This window comes from Chrysemys picta, chromosome 16, assembly GCF_011386835.1.
Source record: "Chrysemys picta bellii isolate R12L10 chromosome 16, ASM1138683v2, whole genome shotgun sequence".
In the NCBI taxonomy this organism is placed as follows: Eukaryota; Metazoa; Chordata; order Testudines; family Emydidae; genus Chrysemys; species Chrysemys picta.
The window spans coordinates 3,117,410-3,138,432 of record NC_088806.1 but is presented as its reverse complement, the minus strand read 5'-3'; the positions used below and the strand labels follow the sequence as shown (position 1 = coordinate 3,138,432).

General features: G+C 50.6%; 1 protein-coding gene across 5 annotated transcripts; it reads right to left on the bottom strand.

Annotated features, from left to right (window-relative positions):
- Positions 1 to 272: 272 nt before the first annotated feature.
- On the bottom strand, positions 273 to 21,017 carry LOC101933088 (cytochrome b5 domain-containing protein 1). Of its 5 annotated transcripts, XR_010593239.1 has the most exons (7): positions 20,597 to 21,017; positions 19,867 to 19,943; positions 18,823 to 19,041; positions 18,021 to 18,251; positions 9,790 to 9,891; positions 5,839 to 5,995; positions 273 to 742 (listed from the first exon to the last, which is right to left on the bottom strand). XR_010593239.1 is itself a non-coding variant. In XM_065570197.1 (5 exons), exons 1-4 carry the CDS (start codon positions 20,721 to 20,723, stop codon positions 18,021 to 18,023), a joined length of 654 nt encoding a protein of 217 aa, XP_065426269.1. In that variant the 5' UTR covers positions 20,724 to 21,017; the 3' UTR covers positions 9,154 to 9,891. The 5 variants fall into 5 exon arrangements, 3 of the variants coding, with proteins under 3 accessions (XP_065426269.1, XP_065426270.1, XP_008174358.3); XR_010593238.1 differs by lacking the exon at positions 5,839 to 5,995 and having other exon boundaries at positions 286 to 742; XM_065570197.1 differs by lacking the exons at positions 273 to 742; positions 5,839 to 5,995 and having other exon boundaries at positions 9,154 to 9,891.
- Between the last annotated feature and the right edge of the window lie 6 nt (positions 21,018 to 21,023).

The window sequence follows — 21,023 nt, the reverse complement described above, 5'->3', positions numbered from 1 at the left end:
GGTGAGGATTAATTAGGCAGTAATGCAGTGCACTGAAGATTAAAGGTTGATGTCTCAGATGGTGTAAACTGGTTACTTACACTGACTTTGATGGAGCTATATGGGTTTACATCAGCTGAGGACCTGGCTGTAAAGATGTTCTAGAAATGTTAAGTATTAATACCATCAGAAAGATCAGAGCAGCAGCTTCTTCTTCTTCTTCTTCTTTAAACTATTTATTTAGGGAACTTTAAGACGTTTACAAATCCTTGCCACGTAAATATCAAAAACAAGACAATCATCACCACAGTTAGGTTTTGTTTCAAGAGACATTACACCGGAATATAGTCATCTGATCTTTTTATTTAACAAGGTGTCACTATATTACAGAGAAAGCACCAATAACGAGGTATGTCTATCTAATGTTAATATTCAAAAAAATTGAACAGGTGTGCTTTTTTGTTTTGTTTTTTAGCAAATGAATGTACTTTGAGTACTGAATAAAAGGTAACCAGATATCGAAGTATCTATCTGTCCTCTGTTATTTTGCTGGATACATAATTGGTGTGTTAATTTTTCCATAACCACAAATCTCCAATATTTCTTTTAAACATTCCTCGATGATTGGGCCGTTTTTCTTTTTCCGACGACAGGCTACCACTGGTCTAGCAGATGAGAGATTCATTCTTCATTTCCTTTTGTGTGACCATTTCTATTGGAAAGTCCCAAGTAGATCAACCAAAGGGTCGTTCCAAAGCAGCTTCTTTTGGAAACATAGTGAAAGACCCTTCTATTAAAAGTGCGTAAATAAATTTTTAAAATATGTGCAAGATTGCCTGCCATTTTTAAAAAGCAGAACAGCTATATTTAAGGGTATGCTGAACACCCAAGCAATCATAGAATCATAGAATATCAGGGTTGGAAGGGACCTCAGGAGGTCATCTAGTCCAACCCCCTGCTCAAAGCAGGACCAACCCCCAACTAAAATCATCCCAGCCAGGGCTTTGTCAAGCCTGACCTTAAAAACCTCTAAGGAAGGAGATTCTACCACCTCCCTAGGTAACCCACTCCAGTGCTTCACCACCCTCCTAGTGAAAAAGTTTTTCCTAATATCCAACCTAAACCTCCCCCACTGCAACTTGAGACAATTACTCCTTGTTCTATCATCTGGTACCACTGAGAACAGTCTAGATCCATCCTTTTTGGAACCCCCTTTCAGGTAGTTGAAGGCTGCTATCAAATCCCCCCTCATTCTTCTCTTCTGCAGACTAAACAATCCCAGTTCCCTCAGCCTCTCCTCATAAGTCATGTGCCCCAGCCCCCTAATAATTTTTGTTGCCCTCCGCTGGACTCTTTCCAATTTTTCCACATCCTTCTTGTAGCGTGGGGCCCAAAACTGGACACAGTACTCCAGATGAGGCCTCACCAATGTCGAATAGAGGGGAATGATCACGTCCCTCGATCTGCTGGCAATGTCCCTACTTACACAGCCCCAAATGCCGTTAACCTTCTTGGCAACAAGGGCACACTGTTGACTCATATCCAGCTTCTTGTCCACTGTAATCCCCACGTCCTTTTCTGCAGAACTGCTGCCTAGCCATTCAGTCCCTAGTCTGTAGCAGTGCATGGGATTCTTCCGTCCTAAGTGCAGGACTCTGCACTTGTCCTTGTTGAACCTCATCAGGTTTCTTTTGGCCCAATCCTCTAATTTGTCTAGGTCCCTCTGTATCCTATCCCTACCCTCCAGTGTATCTACCACTCCTCCCAGTTTAGTGTCATCTGCAAACTTGCTGAGAGTACAGTCCATGCCATTCTCCAGATCATTAATGAAGATATTGAACAAAACTGGCCCCAGGACCGACCCTTGGGGCATTCCGCTTGATACCGGCTGCCAAGCATAGGTTAGGGATAAAGAAACTGGATGGCACAGATAATTAGGGTTGGGCTACAGGGGTTTTATTTGCCTCTAGATTATGGATTTGAATCTGGACCCAAAAATTCATCCTCAACTGACAAGTCTTTGGCATCTTGTCTGTAGACTGCATCCTTGTCTGCATGTTTGGCGCTTGTCGACCAGGACACATCTCATCCAAGAAATGAAGGACTGACTAGGCCCCGGCTTGTGAAAATTCTGCTTGTGCCAGGTTAGATTGTAAATTGCCCCGAGTCTAGGGGTCCAATCCATTTGCTGCCACTCACCTGTTGGGTGACCATGGACACATACTGGACTGGAAGTGATCTTCTGGATCAAGTCCAGTCTCCTGCTATCATAGGCCACCCCAGCCATATCACCCCGTTCCTCAATTTACCAAGCTTCATTTTAAACCTTCATTTCCCCTCCCCCAGTTAGTCTGCCGTGTCTATTCCAATTGTAGGGACTGTCTCTTACTATGCATTTGTACAACAGGGCTCTGATTCCAGTCGGTGCTATCGCACTAATCAAGGACACATGGCTCTTTTGCAGGTCTGTAAAGTGCCTAGCGCAGTGGTTCCCACGCTGAGGTCCATGGAGAGCTGGCTGGTTATGCGATGCTGGCTCTCCTCCTTGTCTCCAGTTGCTAAATCATCCCGAAAGCAGCTAAAAATACACAGAACATTTCCCTAACATCGCTTTTCCATGCCAGCGCCTGCCGTAGCTGTAAGGGGGACGCTCGTTGGTGGTGGCAGAGGTGTCCAGGAATCAAGCTCAAAACCATTTGACCCCCTTCCCGGCGTTTTTGGCTCGCCTCACTGCTGTCTCACAGATGGGATGAACTCTCCCTGAAGTGACAGAGCCTGGCAGGTCCAAGCCAAGAGACACGTCCGCCCTTCAAATTGCATTTTATCAGCGCACTAGACCCCGGGCTTCCCCGTGGCTCAAAGGGACCACAATTCCCCAAAGAGGAAGGAGGGGAATCTCTCTGGCCCCAGTTAGTGTCACCAGGCTGGGCAGCATCTGGATGTGCCGGTGCTAACCAGCTGCTCTTTATCCCTACTAAGAAGCCACAGCTGACAGCTTTGCTTATGGGATTGTAAAATATAGCAAGTTAGGGTTGTTTCTGGGGAGTAGGCTCAGTGAGCACAGAACAGGGAGCTCCTGTTCAGAACAGCATCGGCATTATGACAAATCCCAAAAGGATTTAGCCTCTGAGAGAGCCACCTGGGTAGATCTCTAGCGAGGTCCTGGAGGTGGATATTCAGTTTATGTCCATCATTGGCCTGTTCGATACAGATCACCTAAAAACAAGCTGTGCCTTAGAAAAGAGAAGGCATTTAATTCTGCTACAGTTGTCACGTGCCCTGTTCCCTGAGTGACTGTGAAATGCTCAGGGAAAATCCAATAATAATAGAGGATTTCAACTATCCCCTTATTGACTGGGAACATGTCACCTCAGGACGGGATGCAGAGATAAAATTTCTAGACACCATTAACGACTGCTTCGTGGAGCAGTTAGTCCTAGAACCCACAAGGGGAGAGGCAATTCTTGATCTAGTCTTAAGTGGAGCACAGGATCTGGTCCAAGAAGTTAATATAGCTGAACCGCTCAGTAATGTAATTAAATTTAACATCCTTGTAGGAAGAAAATACCAAAGAAACCCACCACGGTATTATTTAACTTCAAAAGGGGGAACTACATACAAATGAGGAGGCTAGTAAAGGGAAATTAAAAGAACTGTCACAAGAGTGAAATGCCTGCAAGCTGCATGGAAACTTTTTAAAAATACCATAATAGAGGCTCAAACTATATGTATATCTTCCCTCACAAAAAAGCCAGTAGGAAGACCAAAAAAAACCCACCGGCATGGCTAAGTAACAGAGTAAAAGAGGCAGATAGAGACAAAAAGACATCCTTTAAAAATTGGAAGTCAGATCCTACTGAAGAAAATAGAAGGAAGCATAAACTCTGGCAAATCAAGTGTAAAAGTATAATTAGGCAGGCCAAAAAAAAAAAATACGAAGAACAACTAGCAAAAGACACAAAAACTAAGAGCAAAATGTTGTTTCTAAGTATATCAGAAGCAGAAACCCGCCAAACAATCAGTGGGGCCACTGGACGCCTGAGGTGCTAAAGGAGCACTCAAGAAAGACAAGGCTGTTGCGGAGAAGCTAAATGAATTCTTCGCATGGGTCTTCACTGCAGAGGATGTGAGGGAGATTCCCACACCTGAGCCATTCTTCTTAAGTGACAAATCTGAGGAACTGTCCCATAGAGGAGATTTGGGAACAAATTGAAAAATTAAACAGTAATAAGTCACCAGGATCAGATGGGATTCACCCATGAATTCTGAAGAAACTCAAATATGAAATTTCAGAACTACCAGCTGTGGTATGTAACCTATCACTTAAATCAGCCTCTTTAACAGATGACTGGCGGATAGCTAATGTGATGCCAATTTTTTAAAAAGGCTTCAGCAGAGATCCTGGAAATTACAGGCCGGTAAGCCTAATTTCAGTACCAGGCAATTGTCAGACACACAGATGAACACAATGTTGGGGAAGAGTCAACACGGCTTTTGTAAAGGGAAATCATACCTCACTAATCTATTAGAATTCTTTAAGGGTGTCAACAAACGTGGACAAGGGTGATCCATTGGATATTGTACTTGGCCTTTCAGAAAGCCTTTGACACGGTCCCTCACCTAGGGTGATCAAACAGCAAGTGTGAAAAATCGGGACGGAGGTGGGGGTTAATAGGTGCCTATATAAGAAAAAGACCCAAAAATCGGGACTGTCCCTATAAAATCAGGACATCTGGTCACCTTACCCTCACCAAAGGGTCTTAAACAAAGTAAGCTGTCATGGGATAAAAGAGAAGGCCCTCTCATGGATTAGTAACTGGTTAAAAGATAGGAAACAAAGGGTAGGAATAAACAGTTTTAACAGTGGAGAGAGGCAAATCGTGGTGTCCCCCAAGGATCTGTACCGGGACCAGTGCTGTTCAACATATTTATAAATGATCTGGAAAATGGCGCAACAGTGAAGTGGTAAAGTCTGCAGATGATACAGAATAATTCAAGATACTTAAATCCAAAGCTGAAAAGTTACAAAGGCATCTCACTAAACTGGGTGACTGGACAACAAAATGGCAGATTAAATTCAATGCTGATAAATGCAAAGTGATGCACATTGGAAAACATAATCCCAGCAATGATGGGGTCTAAATTAGCTGTTACCACTCAAGAAAGAGATCTTGGAGTCATTGGGAATAGCTCTCTGAAAACATCCGCTCAATGTGCCGTGGCACTCAAAAAAGTGAACAGAATGCTGGAACCATTAGGAAGGGGATAGATAATAAAACAGAAAATATCATAATGCCACTACATAAATCCATGGTACGCCCACACCTTGAATATTGGGTGCAGTTCTGGTCACTCCATCTCAAAAAACATCTATTAGAATTGGAAAAAGTGCAGCGAAGGGCAACAAAAATAATGAGGGACATGGAACAGCTTCCATATGAGGAGAGATTAAAAAGACTGGGGCTGTTCATCTTAGAAAAGAGACAAGTTAAGGGGGATATGACAGAGGTCTAGAAAATCATGACTGGGGTGGAGAAAGTGAATAAGGAAGTGTTATTTACCCCTTCAGATAACAAACTAACCAGGGGACACCCAATGAAATGAATAGGCAGCAGGTTTAAAACAAATAAAAGTATTTCTTCACACAACGCACAGTCAACCTGTAGAACTCTTTGCCAGGGGATGTTGTGAAGGTATAACTGGGTTCAAAAAAGAACTAGATATCTTCATGGAGGACAGGCTCATCAATGGCTATTAGCTAAGATGGTCAGGGTTGTCACCCTATGCTCTGGGTGTCCTCAGCCTCTGATTGCCAGAAGCTGGGACTGGTCGACAGGGGATGGATCACTCGATAATTACCCTGTTCTGTTCATTCCCTCCAAAGCATCTTACACCAGCTGCTGTCGGAAGAGGATACTGGGCTAGATGGACCATTGGTATGACCAAGAATCTTCCTACACGCACTATCTGGGAAGGCACTGTGCAACCATGAGCATTATGGGCAAATCGGGCACTGCTGAAAGAAGGCAGAGTTAAGGTTAATTAAGTTTTGTGTCAGTGAATTATTATTCATGTGACATCCTCTTGCCATATCCACATCTTACATTACCGCTGTACCGTCTTTCATAAGCATGACTTTGTGTGTCAGGGAAAGGACTGATTGTATGATCGTAGGCAAATAACTCACAAAGATTTTTCCAAATTTCTGATTGCCTCGATTCTTAGGGGACAGATTTAAGGATTTTAGGGCCTGCTATTCAGAGGTGCTCAGCAACCCCAGCTCCCTGTGGAGTTTTGAGCCTCTGAAAATCAGGTCGAAGTGTCTCAAGTATCCCATTATTAGAGGACACTTGAAAAGATGGTTGTTAATCTCTCCGGACTGCAGTTTCCTTATTTGCAAAATAGAGACGATATCACAGCCTTCCCTGCCAGCTGGGAGAATCGTGAGGCTCCATTCAGCCTTGCCAATAGTTGATGTTTTTTTCTTAAAGCTCCCGGAGTCACGTGATTCTGAGAGACTCACAGCTTTCACTTAAATAAAAAAAAATAATCATACATTTCTAGCTCTCGTTGGCGAGGAAAAAAAACTTGAAACCCCCACAGCGGCTCAAAACTCACAAGGCCAATCAGAAGACCCCAAATGTATTATTTTTTAAAAGTCTCATGATTTTTCAAGCCAATCACATGATTTTGGGGGCCTGACTTGGGATATTCGGACGACCGGGGCTGGCAAGAAAGTGGGTTGATTTCTCGTCACACCCAGCCAGAAAACATATTCTCGTCTCGGTTGGGGTCTTGGATCTCACATACATCATTTGTCTTGCACATTGGAGCAAAAATGTCCCCTGCCAGATGCTGCCTTGTGGCAATAAAACCTGGAAAGGTGGTAGAAAGATGGCCGGGGGGGAGCAGATAGAGAGATAGTGAGCCAGACAGACGCACGCCTGAGAGATGTAAGGACTCTTTGCCACATTTTGAACAGCGAGAGATTTTTTTTTTTTCCCCTTCACAGAGCTGTCTCTTTGCAGACAGACACAGGTCAGTGGGCAGGGAGCCCGGCTGCCGTTCACTGAGACAGAAACACCCACTGAGCAATTATCGCACGAGCCCAGTCATCACAGAGGTTACACTGCTCACAGCCTGCCACCACCAGCCTCGCCTGGCTCCTGTCTAACCTCCCCTTTCTCCGGGTGGTCCCCAGCATGCTGAACAGATGTTTCTTTCCCATGCTCTGGGCCTGGTTATTCTTTGCAAGTGTCTCTGTGAAGCAGATGTCCCTGTGTGGGTAGCCTAGCCTGCCCTCCCTCCGGCAGGAACCGCAAGGTCTATTGGTGTGATCACCAGGTTGGGAGATCCCAGACGGTGGGTTTTGTTGCCCCCTCCCCTCATTGATCCATTGACTTCCTCCACTCTTGCGCCCTGCAGGAGATGATGAGCAATCACACTCCTCCTAATTGATCCTTCCCTGCAGCTCCGACTTCTGCTGGCCGAGCTCTGGCTCAGCTGTTCAGACATTTTCAGAAGCAATCCCTACCCCCATCGGCCTTTCCCTGCAGGGCTGAATGAAGGTGATCTGGGGCTCCAGGGTGGTCATGATCCACCCCATGTACAGTGGCAGTTCACCTCCCAAAGAGGCATGAGCCTGCTACCTCACCCCCAGGAACATAAGCGGCATCCTCTTTCCTCTTGGGCAATAGTGGAGGGCCCGACTCCTTGCCAGAGGCAAGCCAGAGCATATCTGTTTGGGTGGCAGAGTGATTCGAGCCTGCTGCTTTCTCTCCTGCTGCTCACTGAGACCCATGGCAGGGGATGGGGCTCAGGCTCTCTGTAGACTCAAGCAGGACTTGCTGGGTCCGTTATTTTCAGAGCTGTTACCCCCTTCTCAGAGCGATGGGCTCAGGCTCTCTGCAGACTCAGGCAGTGTTGCTACATTGGTAACAGTTGGGGTCACATTTTGAAGGATTGTTTCACAACCATCCCAGCTAGAGATTTACTTCTCCTTCTTCTCACTGCCTGTGATCTGTATAGGCAACACGGGGGGTGGGGGAGGGAGAATTTCCTTCGCACACAGCCCCAAGCGAGGTCTCTGAGGACCTGATTTGAGTAGACATCCGGGTTTTCCAGTTTGACGATTTTCACCCACATCAAAAGGACGTTCTGCCAACGGACGCCTAGAATAGGCCCTGACATTTTGGAATTGATTGGATGCAGTTTTCAAAAATGATTGCATTACAAGCAGCCAAACAGAGAAGCGCTATCAAATGTAAGGCTTAACATTACTCAGCCAACGAGTCTCGCCCTGTTGGTGTTTTTTTTCACGTAAGGCTCCGGCTCCTGGAGTCACGTGATTTCTCTTTTAAAGATGACATTTCTACGCTTCATGGTGGTGGAGAAAATTTGGAAATTTTTCATCACTTCCTAGATTCTAAGGGCAGAAAGGACAATTGTGATCATTTATGCCTTCTATAACACAGGCCATTGGGCTACCCTGAATTCATCCCTGGTTGAACTACAGCAGGTCTTGTGGAAAAACATCCAACCTTGATTGAAAAACTGCCAGTCATGGAGAATCCACACTGATCCGTGGTAAATTGTTGCCATGGTTAATTCCCCTCAGTGCTAAAAAAAAAAAATGTACACCTTAGTTCTACTCTGAATTTGTCTGGCTTCCTCTTCTAGCTTTTGTTAGACCTTTGTCTGCGAGCTTGAAGAGCCCGCTATTGTCACATTTCTGTTCCCCATGTAGGTACTTAGAGACTAGGATCACGTCACCCATTCATCTCCTCTTCGTTGAACGCAACAGATCGACCACCTGGAGCAGAGGTAGTCAATAGGTGGACTGCGGGCCAAATTTGGACCACCAGATGCTTTTGAACGGACCCTGAAATCTTTTTATTTCCTTATTATCCTTATTATTTTTTTATTATTTTCTTTGGAGTCTGGACCTTGACCAAGAAATTTGGACCTTGACAAAAAATAATTGACTATCCCAAGGCCTCTCATTCTAAGGCATGTTTTCCAACCCGTTAATCATTCCTGTGGTTCTTCTTTGAACCCTCTCCAATTTATCAACATTTCTTCTTGGACTGTGGACACCAGAACTGGTGCCACATATACAGGGCATGGTATTGAAAGGGTTTTGATTCCTAAAGGGTCAAAAACCGGAAGGAAATATACGAAGAACCCCAGCTTTATTATTTTTTAACAAGCTCATGGATTTTAAGCCAATATCGTGATTTTCAGGGGTCGGATACAGGATCTTTGAATGCTTGGGTTGGTGACACTATGTCTTTCTAATATTTTAGGAACGCTATGCCTGACTCGGTTTCCCCACTTGCTGGGTGTGAAGTGTTTAATTTCTCCTTTGGGACAGAGGGGTAAGGGATGGGCATGGCTAGGCTGGTACGAATGAAATCTCAGGAACAGAAGATGAACTCCAGGAAGCTTTGGAAAAGAACGCAAGATGACGCGGCCAACACGGACTCTGAGTAAAACTTTGCTTTCCCAGACTAACCAAAAGGCCCCTTTGAGACAGCTTCCCTGGGTCACTGGTTCCATCGCTCCCTAAAGGGGTGAAGTCTCTACCAGAGTGGTCTGGACTCACGTGGATCTGCTGGGAGAATAAACTGCTGCAAGAGGGCCTGGTTTTGGAGTAGTAGCACTGTAAATGGGGTGCTCCCGGAGAAGTTGGACTAAGATCGGAGGCACAGTACCCTGCAAATCTGTGACTACGCATCCCTGATCCCTTTCTGTCCCATTGCTGGGACACCTCAACCGAAACCGCAAAGCATCACCGATGGTGCCACTCACAGCTCATCCGACCCCGATACGCCAGCATCGATTTGTAGTAACGTCTCCCATCGGTGTCCGCATCGACGCTGCCGTGAGTGAGATCCTGCCTCTCTGTTGGTTCTGTGAAGAACAGGGAAATATATTATTTCTTAATAAATACCATACGCCCCTCAGTGGATAGGTGGAATATTGTCCTGCCTGACAACAGAGAGCAGTGGTTTTCAAACTTTTTTTCTGGCGACCCAGTTGAAGAAAATTGTTGATGCCCACGACCCAACGGAGCTGGGGATGAGGGGTTTGGGGTGTGGGAGGGGCTCAGGGCTGGGGCAGAGGGTAGGGGTGAGGGCTGCGGGGTGGGGCCGGGAATGAGGGGTTCAGGGTGTGGCAGGGGGTTGGGGCACAGGAAAGGATCAGGGCTCTGGGCTAGGGGTGCAGGATCTGGGGTGGGGCCAGGGATGAGGGGTTTGGGGTGCAGGAGGAGGTTCTGGGTTTGAGGAGGCTCAGGGCTGTGGCAGAGGGTTGCAATGTGGGAAGGGGTCAGGGTTCTGGGCTGGGGGTGCAGGCTCTAGGGTGGGGCCAGGGATGAGGGGTTTGGGGTGCAGGAAGGGGCTCCAGGTTGGGGGTATCAGGGCTGGGGCAGGGGATTGGGGCGCAGGGTTGGGGCACGGGGTTACCTCAGGCAGCTCCTGGTCAGCGGCGCAGCAGGGGTGCTAAGGCAGGCTTCCTACCTGTCCTGGCACCGTGATGCTCGGGGTGGAGGCAGCACGCGTAGCCCTGCGGCCCCCCCACCTAGGAGCCAGACCTGCTGCTGGCTGCTTCTGGGGTGCAGCGCAGTGTCAGAACAGGTAGGGACTAGCCTGCCTTAGCCGGGCAGCACCGCCAACGGGCCTTTTAACGTCCCGGTCAGTGGTGCTGACCAGAGCCATCACGACCCAGTGCCTGATATTCCACGATCCGCTTCTGGGTCGCAACCCACAGTTTGAAAACCGCTGGCAAAGAGTTAGCTCAAAAGGAGCTGTTTGCAGAAACCAGGGCAGGATAGGTAAAACAATGACCTAGTTCAAGAGCATCCCCTCAAACGTGTATAGCCAGGAAGGGCTTGGCCCCAGCGCTGTTGAAAGGGCTGTTGGCCAAGGCTGAGTCTGCAGCGGGCAAGTTGGTGTCCCGGGGGAGGAGAACTCACTCCCCTTGCACAGTAACTGGAATTCTTCGAGATGTGTCCCCCTTTGGGTGCATGCGCCCAGGGGTGGCGGAACAGGGCACCCCCCCAATTTTTACCACCTGTAAGGGTGAGTGACTGGGGAAGGGGCGGAGAGGAGAGAGTGGGGGGATTTTGGGGGGTAGAGGTGGTGTGGGAGCAGGGCCTCAGGGAAAGGGGCAGTGCAGGGGCAGGGCCTCGATGGAAGAGGCGGGGTGGGGGCGGGGCCTTGGGGAGAAGGGGCAGTGCAGGGGCAGAGCCGCGGTTTGGGCGCCAGCGGCCCACCCACTTTTAGGGACCTTCTGCCACTCCCGCACACGTCCCCATGTTCCTTCGATCAGAGATTTTCGGTAGCAGCACTCGTTCGACCCGAAGACGCGCCCGACATGTCCTCGTGCGCCGTACTGAGGATAGAGAGCTGCGTGGGCACACCGCCCTCAGTTCCTTCTCTACCACAAAGTCCTGCCGAGGAAATTCCAAAGCAGAGAGGAAGGAGGACTGGGAGTGGTGCACCCACAGGGGGACACATTTCAAAGAACTCCAGTTACGGCACAAGGTGAGTAACCTCTCTTTCTTCTTTGAATAGCGTCCTTGGGGGCGCTCCCCTGACTGTCGAGCAATATCCCCACAGAGAAGAGGGAGCTTTTGACAAGAGTCTACTACCGAAGACAGCACTGCATAGCCAACTGCAGCATCTGATCTAGATGCATGAACTAAAGCACAGCGGTTGAAGAAAGTATGTACTGAATTCCAGGTTGCAGTGCTACAAATTTCAATAGTTGGAATATCCTTGAGTAATGCCAGGGAAGTAGATGATGACCTTGTAGAATAGGCTAACACCCTAGAAGGGAGCTGAATGTTAATAGGAGTCATAACATTAAATAATACTCCCATCTCAAGAGTCTCTGGGTGGAGATTATGGATCTTTTGGATCTGTCCACAACTGAAAAGAAACAGTCTGGGAGACTTTCACAAAGGTTTGGTTCTGCCAAGATAGAAGGCTAACATCCTTCTGACATCCAAAGTATGGAAGGAGCTTCTTGCCTAGTCTGATGTGGTTTCGGGGGAAAAAACAGAAGATGAATGGTCATGTTAATATGAAAGTCCGAAGATACCATAGGTAGAATCTCGGCATGTAGTGGTAGCAATGCCTTTTCCTTGAAAACCAAGGTAAAGAGATAGTCTGCCATTAAAACCCCCAGTTCTCCAATCCTTTAGGCAGAAGTGATGGTCACCAAGAAAGCTGTTTTCATGAAACAGGTGAAGCAATGAAAACATAGCTAATTGCTCAAATGGATGTTTCACAAGGCAATTAAGGACAAGAGTCAAGTCCCATACTGGAGTAGATTCTCTAATCTGTGGGAAAAGATTCATCAATTCTATGAGGAAGCTTTACTTTGCAGGATGAGCAAAAATTGAAAAACCTTCCATAGACAAATGAAAGGCTGTAATAGTGAACCTTAACAGAACCCAGAGGGAAACCTCATCTTTTTAATCCCAACAGGTAGTCCAGGATGGTGGAAAGAGGAGAGTGAACTGGAGAGAGATGCCAGTGGCTACACCAGTGGTGAAATCTTTTCCATTTCTGAAGGGAAGTATTTCTCATCGGCGTACTTCTGCTGTTTACCAATAACAGTTGTACCTCTTTTGAACAGCAAATCTCCACCCCTGAGAACCATCCAGAAGCCATGCCTGGAGTTACAGAACTTCTAATTTGGGATGAAGTGTTGTCCTGAGACAACAAGTAACAACTGATTGGAAGCATCCGGGTTAGATGTTGTGACGAAGTGGGGGATTTTCTTGTTTGTTTTCTTTTTTTCGGTGGGGTTTCAATGGTTTGCATGCAGAAGGAGTGGGACTCAGTTTCCCTGGGTGTTACTGGTTTAACGAGGTGAGGGGAGAGAGAGTTTGTTGTTACCGAGGACCGGAGAGGGAACGTGGGACCCCAGCTCATGGCCTCGAGGATGGATACCCCAGCGACCGGTGACCTGAGACCCCGACCCGGAAACCCAGCTCAGGAGTTGCTGCCGGTTCTGGCCAGTGGGAGAACAATGGGCTGCAGAGTGAGGATCCAGTGACCTAACCAGTCGGTTCCAGCCAGAGGACAGAAGCGAGAAGAGGAGGCCCCAGTTTACAACCCTGTTTACCTGGAGAGAAGACAATGGACAGAGGCGGGGCTTGGGGCCGGGGATCTCAGATGCCCAGCTGGGAAGCAGGGGGGCTTTGGGCTGGAGAGGGGGAGCAGGCAGAGCCCACCTGGATGCAGAGAGACTGGGATGTGCTGGGCTGAGGGAGGCTAGGCCTGAGGCCCTGAGAGTTTCCTGTGCTGTGTTCAACTCTCAATAAATCCTCCTGTTTTATGCTGGCTGAGAGTCACTCCGGTCTAGAGAACAGGGTCGCATCAACCCCTTTGGGGGTGGAGGCCCCGGGGGTCCAGAGCGAGTGGACTCCCTGAGGGGGCCCACGGCAGAGACAGACCTGCTAAGGCTCAGAGAGGTGCGGCTCCAGGAGGTGGAGGGGCCTGACCCCGAGAGAGAGTGGACCCCCGAGAAGGGCTGTCGCATTGAAAGGGGCACCCCCCACGGACCGCATGGGGCCAAGAGTGGGCACGATCAGTGCATCCATGACAGAGGTCAAGCAAGACAAATCAGGTAAGAATACCACATCCTGTCTTAGCCAAGTCAATGCCATCAAAATGACCTTGTCTTTGTCCTACTTGATCTTGTTGAGAACTTTCAAGAGCAAGAAACCCCCTTGCCCATGAAATAAGGAAGGTCTCTCCTATGGATTGAGGATCGGGCAAAATTTTTTGCACTTTGTGGGCAGTGGCAAAGAGGCTCACTGCTAGAAACCCCCAGGTGAGAAACGTGCTGTTGAGGACTCGTGAATCCAACTCCCATTCTTAATTCTGGGAGATGTGCCTGCTCAGGTTGTCAACCGTGGAGTTCTGCATACTCAGGAGGTAATAAGCTGAGATAACTATCTGGTTAGCTACGCACCAATACCAGAGTTTTATTGGTTCAGCACAGAGTGAAGGGAAGCATGCCCTGCCTGATGACCGATGTAGAACATGCAGGCCGTGTTTTCTGTCGTGATCTTGACAGATTTGGTTCTGATCAGTGACAGGAAGTGGGTGCAAGCATTCCTGACTGCTCTCAACTTCAGAATGTGGATGTGCAGAAGACATTTTTGGGGAGACCATTTGCCCTGGATGGTGCATGATCCTAGATGTACTCTACCGTTTTCATTAACTGCTTCAATAACCAGGGAATTTGGTGTTGGGTGTAAAAATAAAAACTCATGAGTCCTTTGCTGGAACGTATTTGTTGTCGGCACATTTACAAGTAGGAGGGGCCATAGCTGGAGTCTGCCAGATGGTGCTAGCAGGTTCTAGCAAAGACTAGTTCACAAGAAGGGCCACACATGCAGAAGCTGAAGTATGTAAAATGTCCAGGAGTTTATGATGAGAATTCTGGACCCCTTCTTTGAAGTGTACCAGCGACATGCTTCATCAGCTCCTGGAATTGTCTGAAGTCATCTGCCATGGAAGGTGGTGGAGTCAGTATAGCCTCATCTGAAAATGATGAAATATTTATGTAGCCTGCCACATTCTTATCAACCCTTGCCTTCTGCTCCTCAAAAGTATCCTCTAATGATTCAGGTTGACAAGGTTGGAGTGAAGGCTGAGGAGAAAGCTCTGTCTAAGCTCCTTACAAGAGTGACTCAGGGCACTTACGATTGTTGATGATATAGGGCTCAGGGTCTCAATAAGGCCACTGGGGGTCCCTATAGGGCATAAGAAGAGGCATCCACCATTGATCACGCCAGAATTGGTAGAAGAATTGCATCTTGCAAAATAAACAGGAGAACCCTGTTACAAAATCTGGTAGCTGGAAGAGTCATCATCAACATATTTCAGGAGAGGTCATAATTGTTCACCCTGGGTGGTCGAAGTCCTGTATAAGGAGGTTTCGATGAAAAAATGTGGAGTCAGTGACCCAGAAGATCTTGATATGGACAGCTGTCTGGTACCGGTAAGTAATGAGGACTCTGGCTTATTTGACCCAAGGAGGTCCTTTGAGTATCTAAACTCCTGCAGTACCAACGGTACGTAGGTAGTTACATGAGGAGGCCAGCTTCAGTACCAAGGCAGATACCGATCTTGAGAGCATCGGTGCTATGGACCCCAAACACTTGCTATGAGTTCAGAGTCAGACTCTGGTGGCACTGATCTAGAGGTACAGGATGATGGTATAGGTACGGGGATGCAGAAGTGTATGAAGGCATACACTTTTTTGATGTAGACCTACTAGTATGGATATGACCACCCGAAGCTGAAGATGTCTTTGGTACCCAATCCTGTTTTGTAATAGTAAGGCTCTTAGAGGAAGTCTTAGATATCATCACGATGCTGGACCCACTCGGAGCCTGTTTAGAACTCCAGCTCGGACCTGCGATCTCTGGAACATTTTTCTCACTTGGTGACCAAGACTTCTTAGAAGGAGCTCTAGCACTTCTACTTTTCTTGTCAATACCCAGAGACTTTGAACGTGAAGCTCTCTGTACTGCAGTCACTGATGCAGCTCTGCCTCCTCCGGGGTTTTCAGTGTCTGAGACCCAGCTGTAGCAGCGATTGTATCCCTTGAAGCTCTTGGTGACCGGGATTAGGCACTAAGTGTGCTCGGAGGCCGATATATGGGGGCATTCTCAGAGCCTGGGTCAGAGGCTGGTCTTAGGTCTTTCTCTTGAATTGATCTCTCTGTTTTTCCTAGATCTGCTTTTGAAGGAAGAGCAGATCTTACGCTCACCCGGGATATGAGTGTCTCCCAAACAGCAGAGGCACTGGAAATGGCCATCATTGATGGGGATAGTTTCCCAGGAGGAAAGACGCCGCTTAAAGCTTGGCATAGCGCAGAACAAAAAAAGTCCAGAGAAACCCCTCAATTGGAGAAAATAAAGGAACCAAAGGAAAACAACCACCCCAACTAGCAACTAAACCAAACTAGTGAACTGTACTAAGTAAAGCAGGCACACTCGACGCTCCGTCTCAGGACAAAGGCAGAACTGAAGGACGTTCGCCCACACAGCCCTATATGTCCTCGGTACAGGGCGCAAGGAGGTGTGGGGCGCATGCGCAGGTCAAACAAACACTGACACCAAAAATCCAAGGCGTATGGGGATGCATGCGCATCTAAAGTAACCGGGAGAGGAGCACCCATAGGGACAGAAGAACGGAGAGAAATGCCGAGTGTGTGGGTCTTGGTTATTTTAAATCCGCTTCTCTGAGCGGTGTGTACCTTGGGGCAAAATAAACCGTGCTTTGCTCTGGAGAACCGGCTTCTGTGTCACTGTGTACTGTTACCGCCCCTGGGGCAAAGGAACACGGCTGGAGACTGGCAGGGCATAACCTGGAGAGCCCTTCTGAGAGCAGCTGGATTGCAGGATCCCACCTCAAAGCTGAGGGGAGCATGGGGACCCCGGTGTGTGTGGTGGAGGGGAGGGGAAATGGGGCGCACTGAGCCCCCGGCAGCAGGGGAGGGAGAAATGGGGGGCAGACAGAGCCTCTGGCACAGAGGAAGGACTGGGGGAGTTGCAGGGGGTCCCTGAAATAGAGGAGGGGGATGCACAAGGAGTTAGTAGGGGGGACAAAGGATACCAGGAGGGTATGCATGGAGCTTGGCCATCAGAAGCTATGAAGTCCGCACCCCCCAGCTGTCAGATCCAGCCCCAGCTGTCAACTGTGACAGCTGCGGGAGAGGGAGAGGGGGTCAGGGATCTCTGGCAAGGCAGCTCAGTGCTGGCAGATGGATGCTCAGCTGCTGCCATCTAGCGGCCAGAGCAGCTCATTACCTGGCACAGTGGGCGAGGCCTGTGGAAGTGGAAGTGCATAGGGCCCTGGGATCCCAGCACACATCCAGGATCCATAGGTCAGGCCACTAAACAAATCCATGGGCAAGATGGGCTCACGCATCTCATCCGGGGCAGCAGAGAGGAGCCGGAATACTGGGCTAGATGGGCCCACGGGTCTGATTTAAGATGGCAGGGAAGGGGTGGGTTATTGATGGGTCCTGATGTAGGGTGACAATTCCTACCCCCCATCCCACAAGAAACGATCATAACGTCAGTATCGTAACAAAGATTTTATTTCCGTAATGAACATGATAAGTTGGTACAAAACAGCCCCACAGTACCGGCACTGCAAACAGTAACCCTGCGTCCGACGTGGAATGGGAGCGACCGTTTCAGCTCCCGAACCGGGGCCAATCCTTAGAAGAGCGCTGCACTACACTGTCCGGCGCCTAGGACAGAAAGAACACGGAGACCGTGACACCTCACTCAAGGACAATCGAGAGGTTGTTAAGAGCAACCAAAGGAAATACCTGCGTAGAGAATGAAACTGTCCTGGGGGATTCTCTGCCACAAGATACCGAGCTTAGAGCAGATTCAGCAAAAGAGTCAATATGGATAAATGAGCACATCCTGAATTACCAAATGAGCTTGGGACAGGCTTATAAACCCTAAACTAAGGGGAACGTCTCCCCACGGGCAGGCTATGCCACAAACATCCACTAGGGGACATCTCGCACCTTATTCTGAAGCAATTGGCCACTGCCACAGATGGGATACCAGGCTTGATGGGCACATGGTCCAATACAGTTTGGCTTGTGCTTTGCGTGAGAGTTGGCAATGCTGGGGGTGGGATAATGGGGGCAGGATGGGATGAACCTGGGTGTAGGGAACTCTGCGGCGCTTCGTCCTGCTGCCCGCCCCAGCCCAGCAGGGCTGTGCTACAGCCTTTGAGCTCAGGGAACTGGGGTTTCTTTAGCTCAGCTTCGAGAACCACAAGCGTCTCCGTGCCAAGATTCCGGATTCAAGTCCAGCAGAGAGAGCGACCCACCCAGCGGTGCTGCATGACGCGAGCAGGTGGAGAATCCAGGAGGAGAACTGAGAGCTGTTTCCCGGCTCAGGTAGAAATCTCCCCAAGGAAAGGGGCAAACAGGTGGCCCCGCCCCCGAGTGGCCCTGTTCCCTGATGGCCCCGCCCCCGTTACCTAGAACTCGGTGAGGTCGTCGTTGAAGTACAGCAAGATACCCGGCGTGTACAGGTCGGTGTCCAAGTTGAGCCGGTAGAACTCTGCGTCCTCATCCGGGATCTTGTTCTGCTCCAGCGTCTTGTCCATGTCCAGGTTGACGCCCTCGTACTTCCAGGTGTAACTGGCGGCGTGGGCGTTGTGGGGCAGGTAGCGCCGCAGGATTTCCCACATGGACTCCTCTGCGCACACCTGGGGGGGGCAACGTTAGAGACTTACCGGTGCTTGGGGGACCGTCGCCTGCTGGACTGACAGGCCCTCGAGCAAATATTTCTTCCCCCAAACCTCCACCCTCACCCCCCGGTCAACGAAAGCACCATCTCCTCCCCTGCTCCCGGCGCCCCCTGCTGCTCACAGGGGAGTTTACAGCCTCCCTAACCCAGCGGCACCAGCCTTGCATAAAGTGGTTGCTGGCTCAGACCACCAACTCCCCCGGCTCCGTGTCCCACCCTGACCTGCTTCTTATATCCCTCCTTCCCAGCATGCCTTGCAACCAAGCCCTCTGCCTCAGGGACTACAACTCCCAGAATCCCCCTGCATCTGGGGAAAACGGGGTCATGGCCGGCCTTAAAGGACCAGCATGCTACATCATCATGTGTATTTCAGGACAGGAGTGGCCTCTAAATTGATTGGAGACCCCACTTAGCACCCCCGCCCCCAATGTCCTGGTAACTCAGGACCCCCCAAATGGTGCGTGAGGATGGCAAGTTTGCCCAGTGTTGCCACTTGAGCCCCCTGCCCCTCGGTGTGAGGCCCAGCTCACCTCCAACACATGCTCCTGCGAGGTCAGGGTGTTGACGATACGGACACGCCGGGTCTTAGAAGCCAGGATCCCCACCTCATACTTGCTGTCCTTCCACCAGGGCAGCCCGAAGTCGTTCGCCCAGTCGGAGCGGGGCAGCTGGGGCGGGATGTGGATGAAGCGGCCCTGGGGGGTGTAGTACTTGACACAGCCCGTCAGCGGGTCCACGTGGGTCTGGATCTGAAAGGCAGGTGGCTCCATTATCAGGGTTAAGGGGGGGATCCGGCTGCACCCCCGGCGACTGCCTCCTAGGTCAATCGACGTGTTACAGGCAGAAAAGAATCACGAACTTGCTTAAAGCTGATCGGCCTGCTAAGCGCCGTAAATGGAAGGAGCAATTAAATACCCCCTTTGCATAGTAAGAGCTGACTAGGAAGCCACTGCCCAAGGCCTGAGAGCCAAAAGATTTCCCTGCGACTGGGATATGGATTGGTTGCAGTTGTGCCTGTGCAGGGGTGAGGAAGAAAGCTAGGGGAGCCGTGCTGAAGGAGTCAGCAACGAGGCAGAGCTCTTTGGGGCACAGGACTGGCTGGAGAGGCAGGCTTGGGGATTTCTGAGCAAGGAAACTGCCTGCTGTTTGATCCCAGAAAACAGGATTGCACTACGGTCTTTGCACTACCGAAATCCCTGACCCGCAGCATCCGACGGGAACAACCCTGAACATCGGCTCACGGCTTGGGCGAAGGGGGCAGCCCCAGGATCCCACCAGACCAGCTGATCCCAGTCCCCACCGACAGCGGATGATGGATCCCAGCCTTCCACTCCCTCAAGAAGAGCCGCAAACAGGAACACGAGTGTGGGGTTCATGGGGGCAGGGGGAAGGGGACAGAGGCATCAGACCCTGAAGCCCCAACGGCTGTGGATCAGGACCCCATCGGCAGGTCAGAGAGCCACCTCTGGGGCAGGGCCCAGCAGCTGTTTAACCACATCACAACAGTTTCAGACAGAAAGTGAAGGAGAACCCTGCGCCCATTTCAAACGATCCCACGCTCCGCCAGTTCTCACGTCTCTAGTCTTGGGGTTGAACCAGTGGCTAATGTCCTTTCCCGCCGCTTCCAAGATGGGCCTCAGCAAGACGTCCCCTGGGGGGAGACAGAGCCAGGGGTCAGATGGTGTATGCGGTGATGTGGCAGGCATGCATCCGTGTGGGGCCAGGTTCACGTGGGTGGATTGGGGTGCAGTGGAGGGGAATACGGAGGAGTGCCGCAGGGCATTGTGGGGTACCGGGGTCCTGGCCCACCAGTGTGTGTGTGTGTGGGGGGTCCCCCAGTGAATGGAAGGATTCCCATTACCCTTCTGCTATAGGGCCGGTAGGTTCAGGTCAGGCTCTGGGGCTAGGAGGGTCTGGGGAGGTCCCGATGGGGGGGTCCCCTGTAGTGCACGGTGGGGAGGAGTGCCAGGTGCATTTTGGGGCTTGGGAGACTCTATGAAGGGTGGGGTGAGTATTGTGGGGGGGGGGATCTATGGGGGCGCCCCAGTGAATTGGGAGGTCTATGGGAAGTGCCATAGTGCAATGTGAGGGGGCGTATGGGGGTGCCGCGATGGCCTGTGGGGGGAGTCCAGGAGCAAGCTGCAGTGCATTGTGGGGGTGCCGGGGGTTGTGGCACCGCAGTGCATTGTGGGGGTGTCGGGTGGTGGTACCATGAGGCAGTGTGGGGGGGTGCTCAGGGGGCGCCGCGGAGCATTGTGGGGCGCGGTCGGGCGGGGGGCGCCGCGGGGCATTGTGGGTACAGACCCTTGTGCTGCCGGACCAGCGGGCTCAGGTCATACACGCGGCCCAGGTAGGACACCCAGAGGTCCCCGGGCCGCGCGTGCGCAGACACCTCCCGCGGGGTGAAGTAGCGGGGCTGGAACTTCTCCATCGCGCCGCGCGCCGCCCGCAGCCCGCGCTGCCATGGCAACCGCCGCCCGCCCGCGCGGGGCCTGCCGGGACCCGGAACCCTCACAAAGCACCACGCGCTCGGGCCACGTGACACCGGATCGCGCGGAGCCTGCCGGGTAGCTCCGCCCCCGCCCCGCGCAAGGGCCGCTGGTCCCGCGCTGCGCTCGCGAGAGCCGGGCGGGGCGGCGATGGCGGCGGCGGCCGGGCAGCGCGAGGAGAACGGGTGCTGCGGCCGCGGCCCGCACGGGGGCGGGGGGAGCCCCGCGGTGAGGGGGCGGGG